At 46.8% G+C, this 13,732-nt stretch overlaps 1 protein-coding gene across 2 annotated transcripts; it reads right to left on the bottom strand.

Moving 5' to 3' along the window:
• Window positions 1-1,579: 1,579 nt before the first annotated feature.
• On the bottom strand, window positions 1,580-12,551 carry LOC310684645 (uncharacterized protein; the record flags this gene model as incomplete). 2 transcript variants are annotated; one of them, XM_083456065.1, is made up of 7 exons in its annotated part: window positions 12,268-12,551; window positions 9,304-9,672; window positions 8,377-8,515; window positions 6,104-6,151; window positions 4,878-4,910; window positions 4,019-4,063; window positions 1,580-1,802 (listed from the first exon to the last, which is right to left on the bottom strand). In XM_083456065.1, exons 1-7 carry the CDS (start codon window positions 12,377-12,379, stop codon window positions 1,799-1,801), a joined length of 750 nt encoding a protein of 249 aa, XP_083312191.1. In that variant the 5' UTR covers window positions 12,380-12,551. The 2 variants fall into 2 exon arrangements, with proteins under 2 accessions (XP_083312191.1, XP_083312192.1); XM_083456066.1 differs by lacking the exon at window positions 1,580-1,802 and having other exon boundaries at window positions 4,015-4,063; window positions 12,268-12,481.
• Between the last annotated feature and the right edge of the window lie 1,181 nt (window positions 12,552-13,732).

Below are 13,732 nucleotides of genomic sequence, written 5' to 3'. Positions count from 1 at the left end.
GCTGGCTGAACCGTTCAGTTCAGTTCTGTTCTGGCCTGTGAATAAACAAGAGCTGTTTGAAGAATCGCTGTGTCGTCTGATATGTTCATCCACAACTTAACAATAACAAACAAATATGATCTTTGTTCTGCTGAGCTTATGACTTCCCTCCATCCCTTCAGCTGGTTTTTTTTGTTTTCAAGTCTTTAAAACATCAGTTTCCGACCTTTATACCTTTAAAATCAGTTCTATCTCAATTGTTCTAGAAAATTTTAAAGTTTATCATCACCAGATTTATTCCAATCCTGCTAGTGTTTTCACATTTTTACAATAATTAGTCATATACCAAATAAATTTACTCCAGTCTCTCTGAAATTTTTGGTCATCTTGGTTCTGGATTCTACCGGTCAGCTTGGCTCGTTCTGTATTGTCCCTCATCTTTGTCTGCCACTCCTCAATCGTTGGTAACGCCTGAAATTTTCATCTTTGGGCTAATAAAGTTCTTGCTGCCGTCATGGCGTACATAAATAATCTTTGGTCTACCTTTGAAATTTCTTCTCCCATCAATCCCAGCAAAAATGCTTCTGGTCTTTTGGGGAAAGTATATCTAAACATCTTTTTTAACTCATTGTAGAGCAATTCGCAAAATGCTTTTACTTTATTGCAAGTCCACTACATATGATAAAAATCTCCATTTTTCTCTTTGCATTTCCAGCACAATTTGTTTCTCATCCTGTACATTTTGGCCAATTTCACCAGTGTCAAATACCTACCTATACATCATTTTCATTACGTTCTCTTTTAAGGACATACATGCGGTAAATTGTAAACTTTGATTCCACAATTTTGACCAATCTTCAAACTCAATATTATACCCAAAGTCAATAGCCCATTTTATAATAACTTTTTTGGTCTCTTCATCTTTTGTATACCATTCTAACAACAAATTATAGATCTTTGTGAGCAATTTAACTTTGCCTTCCAACAATTCGGTGGCATCTTAGGCAGTTGTACACATGCCTTCGAGGGAACCAACATGGCACCCTGCAGGTGTTGTAAGACTCCAACTCCCATCAGCCCCTGCTACCATGGCCAATGGTCAAGGGTGATGGGAACTGTAGTCTAACAACACCTGAAGAGCACAGTGCTGGCTACCCCCACAAGACGTCTCCAACAATCAAAAGGACCCATTTATCCAACCTGTGTGCAATTGGGCAGACAGATTGGATAAATGCCAATTATAATAGACATGCCGTGTAGCACTCATGCCATGGAAAACAACAAAGTTACAGGCAGCAGATGGGGTGTATGTCCCCCCCCCCCTTTGAAATCAGTGCAAAAATGGAGGCAAAACTGAAATGAAACAAAAGTAAATTGAAAACAAGGTCCATGGAAATAAGCAAAACAAAGGCAATTTTCAAAATGAAAATTAAATGGAAGGCTAAATCTATTCCCATTCAAGTGCCTACCCTTAATTCAAGGTGATTCACCATGATATTATCAATTTTAATATATACATTATGTAATACCATGGAAGTTAATGGAGTATACAGGCATCCCAACCCAGTCCCAGGCCAAGGATTACAGATGCTGACAGAAGTGGGTTCTGGAGGCTTTTATTTCATCAGGGGCCATGTTGTCTTTCTGTCCCTGAAGGCTTGGGTGGGCGTTGGTGTTTAGGGTGTTGATTATTTCGTCATGATTTCCAAGGATATGGTCTCCTCTTCTGGAGTGGTGGTGGTTGGCGGTCCACGGGCTTGGCTGATGCCATCCAAGACTTGAATGCTGACTAAATTCTGGACTAGAATGATCTCTGCTTTCACCTGGAAGAAAACCAGCCTAGAATCAGAGGAAGGAAACCAGAAGTGGAAGCCGCCACATCCCCCACCAGCTTCCTCTTTGAGGACTTTGAAGGCTACAGGTCTAATCCCATTCCACAATGCGAGTCTGAGCCAAGCTGGACATAGAAATGGAATCTAGGAGCTTTGATCTCTGTAATGATCTCAGGCAGGCAAGCAAGCTCCGATAAGAATTAATGAGTCTCTGGCAGTTTTATGGCACGTTTATTTACAATTAACACCCAGAGAGCGGCTCTGAGCCTGCCGTTCTTCGCTATGAATTGGTCACTCTGAGTCTCCTCCCCTTTCGCAGCACAAAGGGCACCAAAGTCCAGTCCTTCCTCTCTTGTACTTCCGTTGCATTTTTACCCTTTCAGCTCTTCTGGTTCAGGGAGAAGGTGGGTGGCCTCCCCTCCCCAAGAGTCCTCTGAATGCTGCCTTCCTCCTGTTTGCTTAGCAACCCCCTCAGTGCCATCTATCTCCTCCCCTCCCTTAGCCTGCAAGCTTTCCAAGTCTGTAGCTCTATCTGAGCCTGGGAACTCTTGATGAAGGGGGCCTGAACTAACCCACTCCTGCTCTGTCTGTGATTGCATCCCCTCATCTCCAGAGTCAGACTCTGGCTCCTTCTGTACTGGCATTCCATCTCCAGAGTCAGGCTCTTCCCAGGCGTTCAATTCAGCCACGTCCCTGACAATCTCCAACTTCTGTGGTCTCAGACAACACGGGGCAGAATGAGGTGGAAAAGTCCCGAGTCCATGTCCCTTCTAAGTTTATACAGTGGTACCTCGGGTTAAGTACTTAATTTGTTCTGGAGGTCCATTCTTAACCTGAAACTGTTCTTAACCTGAAGCACCACTTTAGCTCCCACTGCCACCACGCTGTCAGAGCACAATTTCTGTTCTCATCCTGAAGCAAAGTTCTTAACCCGAGGTATTATTTCTGGGTTAGCGGAGTCTGTAACCTGAAGGGTATGTAACCTGAAGCGTATGTAACCCGAGGTACCACTGTACAGCCTTCTCTAAGTTTATACAATAATCTTACAGTGATGCAATAATAATAGTTAGGGGTGAATTGCAATGACCAGTGGAGATCTCCTTGTTTTGTCTTTCTGCTAGATCTACTCATTTCTGCTTCAGTATCTTGTTTCCCAGTTGTATTGTCTGTGAAGTCCCATTCTACACAACTGTCAGGGACTGTAGTGTGGAGGCACTTTTTCTGAACCTTCCCAAGGGCAGGAGGACAGTATTGCTTTAGAACAGTGGTTTGAAGAAGGGCATAGTCCAGAGTGGAAAAGCTGGGAAATACTAGGTAAGGAACAGCTAGAAGAGAGAGACAGCTGGCAGATTCATTGTCCTTGGACAGCATTCCTGACACACACACACCCTTCGCCTAAGACTAGAAGGGCTTGGGAAGTGTTAGAAGAGAAAGTGCAATGACAACAAGCTCAGATTACCCGAAGTAGGAGTGACGTAAATTAATAGGGATGGAGGGGGTAAACCTTTACTGGGAGCAACACCGTTTTTTAGAGGGATATGCATTCCTTTGTCTCTCACTGTGATCATTAAAGAACTTATCTAGTAAGAACACTCCTTTTGTTTGATCTACTTATTTACTGCCACTGGGGGAAGGGATCTAATTCCCCGAAATCTGACAGTAACAGAACTTTCATGGCATTCTCTTGAAATGGAAGCACTTTGGGTTTCCAGAGTTCTTAAATGCTTAGCTTCAGAGCACACAGAACAACTCCTCCTTGGGGTTCCTCCCATGCACCTTCTCCAGAATGACCCTAGGAGCCAATCCTCAATGGCCAACTCACCCCCCTTTCACTCCGATCGGCTCCAATCAGCACAAAGAAGGCTCCTTCTCAGTGGCTTAAAGCACTCCCCTTTCATGCTGATTGGGCAGCTCCTGGATGTTGGAGACAGAGATCCTGCTGGGACCCTGCTGCAGAAATAGTAGCGGGTCTTTGACCCCACCCTGACCCTGGACCACTACACCACTGCAGATGGGGCTTGAGAGAGAACCAAGGGACAAGCCATAGGTAAGAGCTCAGGAAGAAGGAGGAATTAGAACCATGAGACAGGCCAGGTTGGGGTCTGAAACTGGGGGGGGGGGGGGAGGATGGCACTATTTTCCGATTCTCTTTTTAATTACCCACATGTGGGCCCCACAAATCTTATTTTCCTACCACCAGTACTTACCCAGGTCGGACATTGTGACTGCTTAATATCAGCTGATTGTCCATCCTAAGGAAACAAACAGAATCTCAGAGGTGGGCTTGGGACTCACAGGGTTCCCAACACAGGACCAGAATCTCCCCACTTTTCCAGCTCCTCTCCGCAATGCCCCCCACCCCCAGGATACAGCTAAGAACCTGATTAAAGGACATGTCAGCATCCTATGCATCTAGATAGGCTTGCCTAAACAAAAATGCTTTTAGCAGGTAAAGAGTACACGCCTTAGGCTTAGGGGACAGTGAAAGACACCTGCCTGGTTTCAATCTTTACCAGAACCAAGAAAAGTACAGATTGACAAATGTGCCAATTTTGGTTCTCTAAATTCCTTGTTTTTCCAGCATTTGAGTGCAAACTTCTCATAATGAACTCATTTTTGTAATAGTTTTGTCTAATCAACATCCCCCCCCACCCAATAAAATAAACCAATCATTTTTGGTAGGGTTGCTTTCACGAATATGCATTTCTATGCACATTTTAGTATGTGCATTTCTGAACATATATTTTTTGCCTGAAGCACTGCATGGCGACGTTTATGGAAATGTGGATTTGGAAGGATAACAGTGCTTCAGTTCACATTAGGCAAGCTCAATTTTAAACGAGAACAGAATCATTTCCCATAGGAAACCTGGAGAGGCCAGGTTCGTTCTCTGGCTGAGGGACCCTGCACGAGTCCCCTCATTTGCATTCGCTGAATCATTGGACCCTCATTTAACCCCTAAAGGTGGACATGGAGTCCCGGAGCTCTGAGACCAGACCAGCCCACCAAAGCTGGTCTTCTTCCCAAAACAGGATCTGGGCTGTATCCTGAAGGCCTGCGACTTACCTTGCGTGAGAAGGTCTGTTGCTTCCCATAGAGCTGAGGAAAGAGGAAAAACAACAAAGAATTCACATGTGAGAAGTTTATTTCTGGCAGCTCTCAGCTGCCTCCTGGAGTACTGTGTCCAGTTCTGGGCACCACAGTTCAAGAAGGACACTGACAAACTGGAACGTGTCCAGAGGAGGGCAACCAAAATGGTCAAAGGCCTGGAAACGATGCCTTATGAGGAACGGCTAAGGGAGCTGGGCATGTTTAGCCTGGAGAAGAGGAGGTTAAGGGGTGATATGGTAGCCATGTTCAAATATATAAAAGGATGTCACATAGAGGAGGGAGAAAGGTGGTTTTCTGCTGCTCCAGAGAAGCGGACACGGAGCAATGGATCCAAACTACAAGAAAGAAGATTCCACCTAAACATCAGGAAGAACGTCCTGACAGTAAGAGCTGTTTGACAGTGGAATTTGCTGCCAAGGAGTGTGGTGGAGTCTCCTTCTTTGGAGGTCTTTAAGCAGAGGCTTGACAACCATATGTCAGGAGTGCTCTGATGGTGTTTCCTGCTTGGCAGGGGGTTGGACTCGATGGCCCTTGTGGTCTCTTCCAACTCTATGATTCTATGATTCTAAGTGCCAGCTTTAGATGTTTTGATGTTCTAACCTGCCCTGGGACCTTAGAGTTAAGGGCAATGAATGAATGAATGAATGATATAAATCACAGTGAGGAAGACCATGACTGACTGTTGAAGTCATGTTCAGTTTTCTGTTCTGCATACCTGCAATTTCAGGGTCATATTATGGCTGAGGGAACCCCCCTCCCCCAATAACAATACAAATTTTGTGCAACATCTGTCTTCATTTGAATAACTGGACCTCCCCCACCCCAAATCACTTTGTCCCCAAAGGTGGAAATGGAATTCCAGAAGCCTGCCCTCCTTCTCTGCCTCCTGCCAGATGTTGTTTAATCATCAGAACCATCATTTTATTAATTATACCCTGCCAATCTGGCTGGGTTTCCCCAGCCATTCTGAGCAGCTATCAGAATATATAAAACATAATAAGGCATCAAACGTTAAAAAAAAGTCCTGATACAGGGCTGCCTTCAGAAGTCTTCTAAAAGTTATGTCGTTCTTAACTTTTAGAAGACATCTTAACTTATGTAGTTTGCGGTTTTTGGAGAGAAAATCTATTTTTTCCCAAAAAGCGATATTTCAGGCTCCATCCCGTAGGTTTGCTACTTACCGTGCTGTAGAAGGCATGATGGTTACCACGGTGGGGTCCGAGTCATCACTAAAGAAACAGGAAAAAGGATCAAAGAGTTCAGGAGGGAGAAGTTTGGCGCCTCTCCGTTGTGTCAGAGATGGTCGCTTCTTTAGAAAACCTCCATGTCCCTTATTTGACTGGGGCTCTGTTTTCTGCTGTTCACTGAGTCTCTCTGGTGCTTAATTTGCCTTCTGGGGACACCTCATTGAATGTTTCGGTGTGAGATGCTACCGTTGTCATTCAACTCCCCTCCCCAGGGTCTTGGTGGGTTGATGAGATACATCTTCAGGACATAGGAACATCCAAGGAGACTGCTGGATGAGGCCAATGGACCATCTAGTCCAGCATCCTGTTCTCACACCCAGATGCCTGTGGGAATCCCATGAGCAGGATCCAAGCACAAGAGCAACTTTCCCCTCCTGTGGTTTCTGGAAACTGGTATTCAGAATCATTGCTGCCTCTGACCACGAAGGCAGAGGAGAGCCATGATGGCTGGTAGCCATAGATAACCTTCATGAATTTCTCTAAACCTCTTTGAAAGCCAGAAAGCTGGTGGTTTCTCATGTGGAGACAACCCATGAGAATGCAAGCGCATGAGCAATTGGGCTTTCTCCCAGTTTCTCACCCCCCCCCTATATTTCCATATCAGTTTGTGATTTGTTTATTTTTAAATCCTCATGAGAATTCATCAGCATTATTGTGACTTTCTCCTAATACAGACATGTTTTGTAGAGAAATTCAAAGAATCACAGATTTGTAGAGCTGGAAGAGACCAACCCCTTGAAATGCAGGAATCTTTCATCCAACCTGGGACTTGAACCCACAACCCTAAGATTAAGAGACGCATGCTCTACTGACTGAGCTATGGGATTTTGCCTGATATACACATTGTGGAAAAGCAATGCCTCTCGTGTAGGCACCAGCTCTTTAGGATGACCCAGTGCCCACATGGGCCATTCGTATGCTGGTCAAAAACTTGGCTCTTCAGGAAGGCTTTTGGGACCAGCTGATCTATTGGATCTCCTCCTACCACTACTCAGAAAAATGTGGGATTGGGGGTTGCTTTTAAAAAAATGTGCTCAGGCTGTATTCAATATCTGACCCCTCCCATCCCTCTGATTCTCCTTCCATTTCAATTTTTTTTAGTCATTTTGGATACAACTTTTAAATTTTTGGTTAGCCCCCTCAGGATTTGTGCAAGATAAAACTGGAATGCAAGAAGGAGAGGAGGAGGAGGAGGAGGAGGAGGAGGAGGAAGAGGAGGAGGAGGAGGAGGAGAAAGAGAAGGAGGAGAAGGAGGAGGAGGAGGAGGAGGAGGAGAAGGATGGGAGGAGAAGGAGGAGAAGGAGGGGGAGGAGGCGGAGGAGGAAGACGAGGAGAAAGAGGAGGAGGAGGAGGAGGAGAAGGAGAAGGAGAAAGAGGAGGAGGAGGAGGAGGAGAAGGAGGAGGAGGAGAAGGAGAAGGAGGAGAAGGAGAGGGAGGAGGAGGAGGAGAAGGAGGAGGAGAAGGAGAAGGATGGGAGGAGAAGGAGGAGAAGGAGGGGGAGGAGGCGGAGGAGGAAGATGAGGAGAAGGAGAAGGAGAGGAGGAGGAGGAGGAGGAGGAGGAGGAGAAGGAAGGAGAAGAAGGAAGAAGGAAGAAGGAGAGGAGAAGGAGAAGGAGAAGCAGGGAAGGAGGAGGAGAAGCAGGAGGAGTAGAAGGAGGAGGAGGAGGAGAAGGAGACGACGAGCAGGAGAAGGAGAAGGAGAAGAGGAGAAGGAGAAGGAGAAGGAGAAGGAGAAGGAGAAGGAGAAGGAGGGAAGGAGGAGGAGAAGGAGAAGGAAAGGAGAAGGAGAGGAGAAGAGAAGGAGAAGGAGAAGAGGAGAAGGAGGAGGAGAGGAGAAGAGGAGAAGGAGGAGGAGGAGGAGGAGAAGGAGACTACGAGCAGGAGAAGGAGAAGGTGAAGGAGGGAAGGAGGAGAAGAGGAGAAGGAGAAGGAGAAGGAGAAGGAGGGAAGGAAGAGGAGAAGGAGAAGGAAAGGAGAAGGAGAGGAGAAGAGGAGAAGGAGGAGGAGGAGGAGGAGGAGGAGAAGGAGGAGGAGGAGGAGGAGAAGGAAGAGGAGAGGAGAAGGAGGAGGAGAAGGAGAAGGAGAAGGAGAGGAGGAGGAGGAGAAGGAGAGGAGGAGGAGGAGAAGGAGAAGAAGAGGAAAAGAAGAAGGGGAGGAGGAGGAGGAGGAGGAGGAGGAGGAGGAGGAGGAGGAGGAGAAAGCATCACCTTGTAGAAGTTAACATAGTCAGGAGAGCTATCAGCATAACCCCCAAAAGAATCGCTCCCACAATGCAGCCAAAAGCGAGCCCTGCTATAGCTCCAGAAGTTAGACTTCTAGGCTTTCTCTTCTCTGGAGTCTTTTCTTCTATGGAGACAAGGAAAGGCAACCGTGAGAATGAGGAAAAGGAAGGATCACAAACTCCTTGCTCCAAATTGTCAAAGCTACTTTGCTATGGCAAGTGTGAATCAGGTTACGTTTGCATGGAATCGTAGAGTTGGGAGGGACCACCCCGGGTTATCCAGTCCAACCCCCTGCAATGCAGGAATATCAGCTGAAGCATCCATGACAGGTAGACATCCAACCTTTGCTTGAAAACCTCCAACGGAGGAGAGCCCACAATTTCCAGTGGGAGTCCATTCCACTGTCGAACACTCTTATTGCCAGAAAGTTTCTCCTAATGTTTAGTCGGAATCTCCTTTCTTGTAACTTGAAGCCCTTGGTTTGAGTCCTACCCTCCGGAGCAGGAGAAAACAAGCTCCACCTTCCAGGTTAAACACAGAGCCTAGGGCTTGCCAATCAGAAGGTCGGCGGTTCGAATCCCCACGACGGGGTGAGCTCCCATTGCTCGGTCCCTGCTCCTGCCAACCTAGCAGTTCGAAAGCACATCAAAGTGCAAGTAGATAAATAGGTACCGCTCCGGTGGGAAGGTAAACGGTGTTTCCGTGCGCTGCTCTGGTTTGCCAGAAGCGGCTTAGTCATGCTGGCCACATGACCCGGAAGCTGTACGCCGGCTCCCTCGGCCAATAAAGCGAGATGAGTGCCGCAACCCCAGAGTCGGCCATGACTGGACCTAATGGTCAGGGGTCCCTTTACCTTTACTTATCATAAATGTGAGCTGAGGCAGATTTCCTCCCCCAGTTCCCAGTCCTTACCTGTGACCAGTAAGAAGGCCTCACCCACTTCATTAGCAATCTTTCTAGTCTTGAATATTTCGTAGAGGCCAATGTCGTCGAATGTTACGTTCCGGATGTGCATGGAGCAATCGAAGCTTGGCGTCTGGCGTCCATCATAAGCTGCTTTAGGGTAGAATGCAGCTTTTGGGGGTGGGTGATAGAGGAAGATGGGGAAAGACTCATCCTTTTCCCCCTTTGTCCACAGGCAGGAGATGACATCTATCATAAGCCCTTTGGGGACGAAGGTGACATCTTGCCCTACCAAGGGGAATTCTGGGTCCATGATGACATCAATGGTGATGTTCTGAACAGCTTGCGTCAACAGGAAACATGAACTCAAGATATGACCTAGAGGTGAAGGGGCAGAGAAGAGACAGTCAGGGCCCGGCTACACTTGACAATTATATTGTTATAACTGCGTTATAAAGGGACGCGGGTGGCGCTGTGGGTTAAAGCCTCAGTGCCTAGGGCTTGCCGATCGAAAGGTCGGCGGTTCGAATCCCCGCAGCGGGGTGCGCTCCCGTCGCTCGGTCCCAGCGCCTGCCAACCTAGCAGTTTGAAAGCACCCCTGGGTGCAAGTAGATAAATAGGGACCGCTTACTAGCGGGAAGGTAAACGGTGTTTTCGTGTGCGGCTCTGGCTCGCCAGAGCAGCGATGTCACGCTGGCCACGTGACCCGGAAGTGTCTTCGGACAGCGCTGGCCCTTGGCCTCTTTGAGTGAGATGGGCGCACAACCCTAGAGTCTGTCAAGACTGGCCTGTACGGGCAGGGGTACCTTTACCTTTACCTTTAACTGCGTTATAAACATGTGGCACCAGATGGCGCTGCAGAGCAGCAATCCATTGCCAAAAGGATTTTCCATTAAGAGCTTTTCTAGCGTTTTCCCCCCATAGCGTTTTTTTTTCCAATCTCTATAGATCCAGCCTCAGTCAGTTGTAGGAAGTGACATAAGAAAAAATTCTTATATTGGATCATACCATTCTATTCTGCTGAGGGCCTTCTGGTGGTTCCCTTGCTGCAAAGCTACAGGGAACCAGGCAGAAGGCCTTCTTGGTGATGGCACCCCCCCCCTGTGGAACACCCTCCCTTCAGATGTCAAAGAAATAAACAACTACCTGACTTTTAGAAGACTGCCTGAAGGCAGCCCTGTTTAGGGAAGGCAGCCCTGTTTAGGGAAGTTTTCAATGTGTGATATTTAATGTGTGATATTTTAATGTATTTTTAATCTTTGTTGGAAACTGCCCAGAGTTGCTGGGGATGGTGATGGGAGATGGTTTGCAGCCGTGAGCAGGAGATATACAGTGGTGATTGATTGATTGATTGATTGAGTGATTGATGTATGCGCTCTTTGGGATTGGCTGTTGTGGTGGCAATTGGACAGTGATTTGTGGCTGCTGGCGGTGATTGGGCAGACGATTGTGTGGTTTTTTTGCGAGGCATGCGATTGACAGCTGCGGTCAGGCAGGTCAGGTGGGAGAGTGATTGTTGGCAATTCACCCCCCAGAAAGCTCAACAAGTCTGGGCAATCCCCCCCCCCCAAGCAAAAAAATAAATACCCTCTGGGCAATCTCCCCCATTTTCATAATTTGGAGTCCCCAAAAATAGGGGTTGTGTTATACACGGGGGCGTGTTATATACGGGAAAATACGGTAAGTCCTGCCCCACATAGTCAATCACATGACGCAGCACACACAAAGCTTTTGAATGGCAGTACCCATCAGTTTTTTGGGGGGAAGCCCCCTCAAATATTTTATGGCAAAGCCCCCATGTCTGCTATGACTAGCCCACAATGGCAGGTCCATCTGCTCTATGAGGGGTTGTATCATCGAGAACATGCCTCTCATGGAGGGTCTGATGAGACTGTAGTCCCTTCTTTGGTGGGTTTGAGAAGGACGTTCCCCCACTCCCAGCAACCGATATGGTCAGCACTGACTATGGTACAGTCACTTCCGAGAAAGCGGTTGGTTGGGAGCTAACCTAGCATTTAACTAAGGATCAGCACCGGAGTTTGTTCTTTTCCTCCACCCTCCCAATGCCCTTTCCTTTCATGCTGTGTATTTTGGATCATAACATTTAAGGGCAGGGACTAGAGAGGCTGTACTGGGAGCACTTTTCCACCAAAGTGCAGGGTGTAATGAGGAGGAGGAGGGAAAGGTAAACACCAGGGGAAGAACAAGAATCAGGTGGGGTTGGACTAGATGATCCTCAAGTCCCATTCCAACTATGAGTTCTATGAGGAAGGTCTGACAAAGTTGCACCCCAGGGAAAAGGGGTTAGTAAGGGGAACATGTCAGAGACATCACCTTGCTGACAAAGGTCCGTATAGTTAAAGCTATGTTTTTTTCCAGTAGTGATGTATGGAAGTGAGAGCTGGACCATAAAGAAGGCTGATCGCTGAAGAATTGATGCTTTTGAATTATGGTGCTGGAGGAGACTCTTGAGAGTCCCATGGGCTGCAAGAAGATCAAACCTATCCATTCTGAAGGAAATCAGCCCTGAGTGCTCACTGGAAGGACAAATCCTGAAGCTGAGGCTCCAGTACTTTGGCCACCTCATGAGAAGAGAAGACTTCCTGGAAAAGGTCCTGATGTTGGGAAAGATGGAGGGCACAAGGAGAAGGGGACGACAGAGGACGAGATGGTTGGACAGTGTTCTCGAAGCTACCAGCATGAGTTTGACCAAACTGCGGGAGGCAGTGGAAGACAGGAGTGCCTGGCGTGCTCTGGTCCATGGGGTCACAAAGAGTCGGACATGACTAAACGACTAAACAACAACAAAGGGGAACATTATATCCTCTTTACATATTTCAAAGAACAGTTGTATTGTTGCACCATGATGTCAGGATTTTGGTGTTGTACTGAGACAGCAAAAGAATTACATCACCTCAAAAGCGCAGTTTTAGATCTTAGTGCCTCCCCACGGAGTCCCAAATAAACTCTCACCTGCTAGAATCACCAGGGCCCAGGATCTCCCATGGCCACAGGAGGCGCCACCTTTTGGGCACTGTCCACATGATGTTCCCGCCCCTCCTGGAGATGGGAGGGGCTTGGACATCCTGGGAGGATGGCCTTTGTGCCCAGCTGGTTGCCTGAGTTCCTCCCGTGCTCCTTGCCGCCAGCGGCTGGGACCCCCAGCTGAGCCCACCCACTCCCCACCCACCCCAGGCTGTCCTCCTAGGCCCAGGGTGCTTCAGCCATAGCTCCCCTCTTCTCCCTCCACCCCACCCCACCCTGAAGCAGTGTGATGCTCCCTGGTAACCGGAAGAGGTCACAAAGCAAAGGACTGAGCCACAGGGAGCAGTGTGTGACTGGGGTAGAGTGGTCCTGTCTGGGGAGGTTCTTCGGAAAGGCAGGCTGTACATTTGTACACCAAGCCAGAACTTTTTGCCATTTTGGAGGGGGGGCAGTTGGTTTTGGTCAGCAACAAGGAGATTCCTCCCCCCCCCCAATAATTTTTATTAAATTTTATACAATTATAACACACTCTACAACAAAAAAGAAAAAAAGAAAAGACAAAAAAGAAGAAAAAGATAAAAGATACATCTATAATAGATAACAACCAACACATAAACCACAAAAACAATCTTAGTTATTTAAAAATCCAATCTTATAAACATATTAATTGACTTCCTCAAATCCCTCCCTTCTGAATTTCCTTGTGTCTGAATGTAACAGTTTTCCAATATCATTATTAACACACAATATTCCAGTTATAATCAAATTTCTTCACTTTTCTTAATGTTCTAAATCCCATTTATTTAAATAAATCGTAGGCCTATTTGGTACTTTCACGTAACTTCTAATTTTTAATATTACAATATTTATTCAAATAGTCTTTAAATTTCCTCCAATCTTCTTGGTATTCCTCTTCTTTCTGGTCACGGATTCTTCCAGTAAGGTCCGCTAGCTCCATGAAGTCCATCATCTTCATCTGCCATTCTTCCACAGTTGGTAGTTCTTGTGTTTTCCACTTCTTGCCTAGTAAAATTATTGTGATTCAGGATCGAAATGTCTGTCATTGATCCTACAGACCACAAGGAATGTCTTGGTGACTTGCATCCAGAACTTTGGGGGGTAATATCACAAATGATATTTAAAAATTGGATTTAAATGCTGGGGGCGGGGCAAGGCAAGTTGGCATTTTGATGCCGCTGGCATTGGGCAGAAGTTGTCAAAGATTTGCATGCATGAGCAGCGCCCAGCCAATGAGAACTTGAGGTTTGCAAGGCGCTCCAGGGACGGGCAGGTCCAAGGCAGGTTTAAAGGAGAGAGAGAGAGAGAGAGAGAGAGAGAGAGAGAGAGATGTCCCAATGTCCCAGGGACATTATTTACAATGAATTAAAAAAATATTAAAATATAACTTTAGCAAAAAAAAACCCAGAGGCATTCTTATTGGGGCTAATTGATG

The sequence above is a fragment of the Podarcis tiliguerta genome (assembly GCF_965153285.1).
Source record: "Podarcis tiliguerta genome assembly, chromosome: 8".
Lineage (NCBI taxonomy): Eukaryota > Metazoa > Chordata > Lepidosauria > Squamata > Lacertidae > Podarcis > Podarcis tiliguerta.
This window is presented reverse-complemented; position numbering and strand designations above follow the sequence as displayed.